We start from the raw sequence: 8,024 nt of genomic DNA on the forward strand, positions 1-8,024 counted from the left end.
AAGGATGCTAACATGCTGAGCCAGCTCACTGGCCTCAAGTTCTCCATGACTGAGTGACCCTGACTCAAAGAATAAGGTGGAAGGGTGATCAAAGTAGATCCCTGGCGTCATCCTTGTGCTTCTGCATACATGTGTACACACTTGCTCCCTTTCACACTCTTTTGTGTCTACATATGTGTGAACATGAATGCACACATGCACACATACATACACATTAAAAGGAAAAAGAATAAGACAGAGAGCAGTTAAGGAAGACACGCAACCATCTACCTCTGGCCTCCACACATGTGCATGTGTGCACACAGAAACATGTACACATGTGAGCAGACACACGAAAAATGGGATGTCTAAAAATGGAATGTATTAAAGCTGTAACAATGACTGTACCTTTACGCAAGCGAGAGGCACAGGTTGCAGAGGACTAATGCATGCCAGTGTCGTTTCCACAAAGTGGAAGATGCCATGTGTCATTTAAGATGCATGCAGATGTGGCGTAAGTGTGCAGAAATGCAAAGAAATGGGGAAATAGTCAATTTTCGTTTTCATTCGATGTTGTTAAATCAGGGATCAACACAGCGGAGAGAGCTACAAGCGAGGATAAGTGAATGTCATTCTGGTTACATTTGTTATATCTCTTCTAAGGATAGGGATAGATGTGTTTAGGATATAATTCTACAGACATGAAGTACTAGTTCTTCAAATAAAAGACAATTTGTGATCATTGTTAAAAATTCATGACAATATAATTGGTCACAATTTAAGTCCTTCCACTTGGAGGCCCCTGTTCTTCCCTCTGGAGGAAGATGACGAGCTGGAGAACCTGCATCAACAGAGAGGTGAGCATGGGAGTGCCCACAGCCGAGTTCAGAGAACCGGAGCCTGTACAGAGTATGGATTGTCCCAGACTCCACTGTGACACCAAGAAGGTTATAAAATACAAAGTTAAAAATCCCTCTATTGGCCCCTGACCCAATCTTGTTCCCCAGAGGCAACCTAGAGCTACAGCCAGCCTCCAGACATCCTCCCGTGCATTCGAACAGACAGACAGACACATAGTTAGGGGATGAGGACAGAATTAGAAGTGCATTACCTGCACAGCAGTGTTTTAAAATAAATACGACATGGGATACGCATTTAGCTTGCGATTTCTACTGCACCATCAATGTCTCATTGATTCCTCCATGTCATCTGTTCTGCCACCCTTTCCCACGCCACAGATTATTCTAGTGTGGGGATGTGCCTTAGCCTATGACTTAAAATTCTTATTTTTAATTAAGCAGGAAATGTATGATCATATTCTAGATGTAAAATAACCATTTAAAACAATTATTTTTTATATTTATTTATTTTTATTTATTTATTTATTATGTATACAATTCTGTCTGTGTGTATGCCTGCAGGCCAGAAGAGGGCACCAGACCCCATTACAGATGGTTGTGAGCCACCATGTGGTTGCTGGGAATTGAACTCAGGACCTTTGGAAGAGCAGGCAATGCTCCTTAACCTCTGAGCCATCTCTCCAGCCCCTAAAACAATTATATTTATAATATAAATAAAGAGTGGTAATCTTTTTCACAAGAATTTCCCACTCCTATTGCTCTCGCTCTCTCTCCCCCTCTCTTTCTTCCTCCCCCTCCTCCCCTCCCCTCCCTGGAAATAAACCATTGTTCTACCCAATGCACACCCCTCCAGATTCATTTGCTCCCATCCAGAAACAGGTATGCTTGGTTGTTGTGTGGCTCTAAGCTGCATATGGTGGTCTATAGCTTATTTCTAGAGCTATGTACCACGACGACCTCATTCTATCATTCCTTTAGCTGGTGTTTCTGTGTGATATGAATCATTGGATCAGCACGGAGCAAGATGCACAGCCTCTCTTCCCAAGGAGCTTGCATTTTGGTGGGAAATTCAGACAACAAACATACAAACAAGTAATACAACTTCAAGTGATTCTAAGCAATATAAAAATTAAGTGGGCATTTTGAAGAGAAGATTTTTGGATTTTGTTTTTACTTCTGAGTCATATTTCACCATAGGGACTTTCCTAATCTTGGGGACTGACTTTTAAGTCCATCTACTTGCTTCCCAAAATAAGATCTGCATTTCATACTGCTGTCCAAAACCCATCACAGAAACATACCCGCACGCACACCATCAACACATGAATAGAGAAGGAAAATGTGGCTTCTAAGTAAAATAGAATTCTCTTTAGCCAAAGGGGGAAATTAAATTGTAATAATTACAGGAAAAAAAATGGAATTGCAAGTCATTTGTCCTGTTAAGTGAAATCACTAGATTTGGAAAGACAAATCCCACATGTTTTCTCTCATATGTGGAGTGTGTATGTGCATGTATATATATATATATATATATATATATATATATATATATATATGAAAATGCCATAATGAAACCCACTACTGTGCATGCTAACTTAAAAAAATGCATGAGAGGCCAGGCACAGAGGCTCATGTCTTTAATCCCAGAACTCAAGGAGGTAGGGACAACTGAGTCTCTGTGAGTTCAAAACCTACTTGATACAGATAGTGAGACTCTGTTTTAGAAAGAAGAAGAAGAAGAAGAAGAAGAAGAAGAAGAAGAAGAAGAAGAAGAAGAAGAAGAAGAAGAAGAGGAGGAGGAGGAGGAAGAAGAAGAAGGAGAAAATGCACAAACCCAAAATGCCTTTATATAAGTGAACACTGTTTCAGGAAATATTGCTTACTAAGAATGATACACAAAATTTCTTATTTTGTTCTATTTCATAAAAAAAAAACACCAAACATGCTAACTGTGGTGTCATTGTCCACTAAATGACTATGACCAGTTTGATGCTGAGGTTTGTCTGGGTCATTCGTAAATCTCTGTTACAAGCAATGAGTTCCTATATACTCACTGTGACTATTTCTGAGACCCAACCTCCCGATTGTGTAATTCCCATACTTAAACTTCTGATTAAAATATAGTCAGTTATCCTAGAAAGCTAAATTCCAATCCTGAATCTGTCGTCATCACGACGTACAAACTTTGGGCAAGTCCCTACATTTCTTCGGATCTCAGTTTCCCCATCAATAACCTAATGATCTCTACATGCTTGGAATAGGCAACATCGAAGCAGACGCCCCACCCCCTGACTCAGCGGCCCGCCGGACTTCTCACCAAGCCCTTCTCCCCCTTTTCCGCTTGTCCTCAAGCCTCGGAAGCAAGCAACCGGAGGAGAAGGGAACAGGCAGGTCCAGGCAGGAGGGCCCAAGGCTGGGAGGGGCCGAGACGAGCCGGCCCCCTAGTAGGAAATGAGGTAGATAGAAGTAACACTTTAAAAGCTTGACTCCCTCTTCCTCCACGCATTCCCTGATCTCTTTCCATCCTCGGCTCCGCTCCCGCCCCTCCGGGACAGCCTCTCCTCTCTTTCCTAATCTGCTGCCTGCGGAGCCCGAGCCTGCCCCGGCCCAGGTGGGACACAGAACTTCTGCTCCAGGATGTTGACGAACTTGCTGTCCCTGCTGCTGCTGCTGCTGCCTGGCTGCGCCTTTGGTAACCAGGAAGATGGTGAGTTAGGGACGCAGCTCCTGCCTGGGGGTTGTGCTGGGGATTTGAGAACTTTGACAAGATTGTAGGACAACAAAGCGCGCCACATGAATGTCTACAGTTGCTAGGATCTCTCTACCGTGCACGGTAGGTCCTGGGCATCGCTTTATGTTCCAAAGGCAGGCGAGGAAGTCGTTAATTTTCTGGACAGGACTTGGGAAGGCTGGTGGAAGGGACCGGTAGAGAAGCTGAGAAGATGGGGAGAACAGAGTGTCAGTCTGGGGGCGATAGGAAGAGAATCAGTGATCGAGTTGAGATGCAGAGGAAACGCTAGGAGAACTGAGAGACGTTTGGGGGGTTACATGGAGAGGTAGGAAAGCTACACACTGGGGTGTAGTTGGTGAGGTGGGCCAGGGGAGGGAGAAGAGTCCAGGGCCAGAAGGATCCGGCTACTGGAAGTTCTTAAACAGAAAAAGTCGCCGGCCCCTCCCCCTGTCCCTGTAGCTTCAGTCTCCCCCTCGGAGGAGCTACTAACTAGCAGTATTCAGAATGCTTACTGTATTCAACACACACATCGACTAGTCTATCCACCGCGGTGAGCAATGCTATCACTGATCTTCCAGAGGGGAAAACAGAACAGTTCAGGATCGCTGCTAAGGGTACTCACAGCAGCATCTCCACACTTGCAAACACAGAAAGAACTCAAATGCAACACAGGGCTGGCGGTGATTTACAAAGTCATTTAGCCATTCCTCTGCCACCAATATTGCCGAGGCCCCTTTCAGGCTATGAAAGGCAGAAATGACCAAACCCAGGAGGAGTCCCATGTGTTTGGACACTAACGCTAGGAATCCCATGAAATCTATGCTGATGCAACTCACTCTGCCCAGACCCAAGAGAAAAAGAGGGAAGCCGGCAACATTGGGAAAGGCAAGGAGAAGGCAATGGAGCTGCAACATGAAACACAGGTAGAAATTTGTCAGGCAGAACAAGGGCAGCAGAGCTACCCTGAGCAGCTCTGCACACAGTGGCCAAAAGTCAGCACGAGGAACTCCAAGCCCTTTAGTAAAACTCAACACTGAGATTGGCCAGAAAATGCAGCTGGGGCCAGTTCCCTTGCTGTGGATCCCAAATTGGGACCAGACTTTAAGATCTGTCCTGTGGATGGGTGACGGGTGTTCTACGCAGGAAGCAATGACTCCAGACAGAGGCCACGAGGCTGCAGCTGCCAGGAGTCAAACCTTGGCTTGCTTCTCCATCTTAACCTCAGGTTCCCAAACACATGGGTTAATAATAGTAGCCACCATGTTAAGGCATTAGGAGGAAGGTATACATAAGTTAATGATGTGTGTAAAACAGCGCCCAGGGCATAACAAGCACCTGATGGGCGTTAGCTGTTATTATTTGGGACGGGTAGGGCATGTCACTGGAGGGCTTTAAAGGGCTTTGGGTCAGGAAGAGATCCAGTAAGAAAGGAGGAAACTGAGCCCAGTGTGGTGGTACATACATGCTTTAATCCCAGCACAGGGAGGCAGAGACAGGTGGATCCCTGAGCTGGAGGCCAGCCTGATCTAAAAAACCAGCCCCAGGATAGCCCAGGCTACCCAGAGAAATCCTGTCTCGAAAAACAAAACACAAGGATGAAATTGAGAAATTAGTCTCCGTGGTACCCGAGCCTAGATGACAGAGGCCCAGGAGAGAGGGAACTGGGGCTAGAATTGAAATTTTTTTTTCATAGACCAGAGTGTGGTTGGCTGGACATGTGAGGGAGGAGACAAAGGCACAGAGGGATGCCTTCTCCAACTGAGGCCTCAGTTTCCTCATCTGTAAAGCGAAGATAATAATCCCTGTCCTCTCCTCGCAAGGTTATTGTGAGCATCAAATAGGAGGGCAGGTGGGAGAGCGCTTTATAGGATGGAGAAATGGGCGGCAGGCCTCTGGGTAAGGGGTTATTATCTCTGCTGTCAGCCTCCCCTTCCCTCGCTGGCGGTCCTGACCCTGCGCTGACTCTTCCCCCAGGCTCCCAAGGCCTGCATATGCTCCAGATCTCCTACTTCCGAGACCCCGAACACGTGAGATATCAGGGCAACGCCTCGCTGGGGAAACTCCTGACACACACACTGGAAGGCACGGCCAACAATGTCACCATCCTCCAGCTGCAACCCTGGCAGGATCCCGAGAGCTGGGCTAACACGGAGAAGGGTCTGCAGCTCTACCTGTCTCAATTCCACAGCCTGGTGCAGCTGGTGTATCGCGAGCGCAAGAGCAGCGTAGTCTGTGAGTGGGGGTGCTGGGTAGAGGGTGGTGCGAGCCCTGGAGGGTGAGAGGGTCTGAGGGGGCTTGTGGTGGAGCGCGGGTGGTAAGGCTAAGGTTCTAGAGGGGAGGGTGGGCGTGGTCTTTGGGTGGGGCTTCTCTGAATAGCCCCGACCCTTGGAAACTGGAACCGGTTCTGTGGGGTCAGGAGAAGAGCAAAGGTCCTAACTATAAGAAACCTCTATCCGGTAGAAGTAGACAGACAGACAGACACAGTCTATCGGGTTCTCCTCTGGCCTCTGTAACCTATCAGAGCAGACTTTCCGGGGGACCCTGCCTCTGATCCTCTCTGACTCCCAAAGTTTCACTGAAGATGCCGCCAACTCCTCTCACAGTGGGCTGTACTTTTCTTCACACAGCCTGAAGCACTTTGCCCCCAGCCCCAGCCACCTCTTGTCATTGGTGCTGATGGTCTCTACCCACAGCTTCCTCACAGCCCCAACGTCTCTCAGAGACTCAAAGGCTTGTCTGGGAAGCCATCACTTCCCTTCTCCGTTCCTTTTTCTCAGGGCTTCGCTTTTTCTTTGTGGCTCCTGGTTCCTCTTTAGACAGGCTCCAACAATCTAATCCCAGCACTTTCCTTGTGTCCTCAAGCCCACAATCCCCTCTTCCTTCCATGTTCCCTTTGCCCCGGGTGAACATCCCCTGTGCCTGGCACCTTCTCAAGCAAGCACACAACTGACCCTCCCCCCTCTCCATAGTTCCCCTCACAGTCACTTGCTCCCTGGGCTGCGAGCTGCCAGAGGAAAACTCTGAAGCCCAAGTCTTCTTCGATGTGGGCGTGAATGGGAACCCCTTTGTAAGCTTCCAGCCAAAAGACGCCCTGTGGGTGTCAAGCTCCAAGGAGTCCTCCGAAGCAATCACCTTCACCCTGAAGCAGCTTAACGCCTACAATCGAACTCGGTACGAGCTGCAGGAATTTCTTCAGGACACGTGTGTGCAATATGTGGAGAACCATATCAACACACAAAACATGAAAGGTATGAGGGGGGTTGGGCTGGCCCTGCCTGTGTGTTGGGGGAGGGGGCAACTTCCAGGCAAGTGGATGGGATGGACATGAGAGATCCCTGTGCAGCAGCAAAAGGAGGGAGCTGGAGACTGGGGGAGGGTCCACAAGCGTAGCTTAAGTCACTGGGTGACTTCCTTTGGAAGTATGGACGTCTTGGGGTTCAACTCAAACTCTGGAGTTCTTGAGAATATGCTCTTAAACTCAGCCTCTGTCTGTTTTGCAGGAAGCCAAACAGGCCGCTCTTACACATCACTTGTCCTGGGCATCTTGGTGGGCTGTTTCATAATTGCTGGTGTGGCCGTGGGCATCTTCCTGTGCACAGGTGGACGGCGCTGCTGATCACTGTCCAGTCCCCTCGGAGAAAGAGGTGGACTGATGGGGGGCTGGTAAGGGAAGGTCACATCTCATATGAAGCCAAACAGACTCCCCTAGTGGGCCACTGCATCTCAGGAGGTTTAGAGCAACAACTCCCCTTTTCTCCTGCATCTGCCAACCAGGAGTTTGAGGAAGGGATGTAAGGAGGGTTTGAAGACAAAGCAACTGGTTTGCGAAGGACTTGAGAGTGTGCATGCTTTAAGTGGTCTGAGAAGGGGTGCCTAGCTGTGGAAATCAGACGATAGACTTGGGGTGTCTGTGGCCGCCCTGCAAAGGCAGATTCACTATAGGCAGACCAAACATCTAAATAAATAAAATGAGGTGTCCAGGTGTGTCCAACTTGGGGAGGGACACTGGTCTGAAAGAACCAGGGAAGTGTCATAATTGTAAGACCAAACAATATGGGAGAATGAGTTAATAGCTAATTAAATATTAAACTTCTTATTTATGTAAAAGGTATAATTATTTCCTCTATTTTATTAAAACTTCTGAAAAAAATAACCTATATCCTTTGTCCTACTTCCTCACCTGTCAATCACTCGGTAACCAGTGGTGTGGCCCCTCTATGAAGTAGTCAGAGATCACCATAACTGTCATCGTCATGATCATCCTCCATAATGGGTACTTCATTTGACTCTGTGAGCTGGAAACTCTCTATTACCCTTCCTTCTGTAATTTGTGAAACTATTCTGGAACTCTTTTCGACCCTTTTGCTCCGTTCACTTTGGAGATGTTGTCTTTCTTCCATTTTTTTTTTTAAACCATGAACTGACTTCCAGAGCTTCAAATATCTATTCCTTGT

The 8,024-nt window shown here is 47.4% G+C and overlaps 1 protein-coding gene across 1 annotated transcript; it reads left to right on the forward strand.

Moving 5' to 3' along the window:
* The first annotated feature begins 3,274 nt into the window (after positions 1-3,274).
* On the forward strand, positions 3,275-7,713 carry Procr (protein C receptor). Its single transcript, XM_075963909.1, has 4 exons — positions 3,275-3,546; positions 5,545-5,802; positions 6,540-6,818; positions 7,071-7,713. Exons 1-4 carry the CDS (start codon positions 3,477-3,479, stop codon positions 7,184-7,186), a joined length of 723 nt encoding a protein of 240 aa, XP_075820024.1. The 5' UTR covers positions 3,275-3,476; the 3' UTR covers positions 7,187-7,713.
* The last annotated feature ends 311 nt before the right edge of the window (positions 7,714-8,024 follow it).

Source organism: Microtus pennsylvanicus, chromosome 2 (genome assembly GCF_037038515.1).
Source record: "Microtus pennsylvanicus isolate mMicPen1 chromosome 2, mMicPen1.hap1, whole genome shotgun sequence".
Classification (NCBI taxonomy): domain Eukaryota; kingdom Metazoa; phylum Chordata; class Mammalia; order Rodentia; family Cricetidae; genus Microtus; species Microtus pennsylvanicus.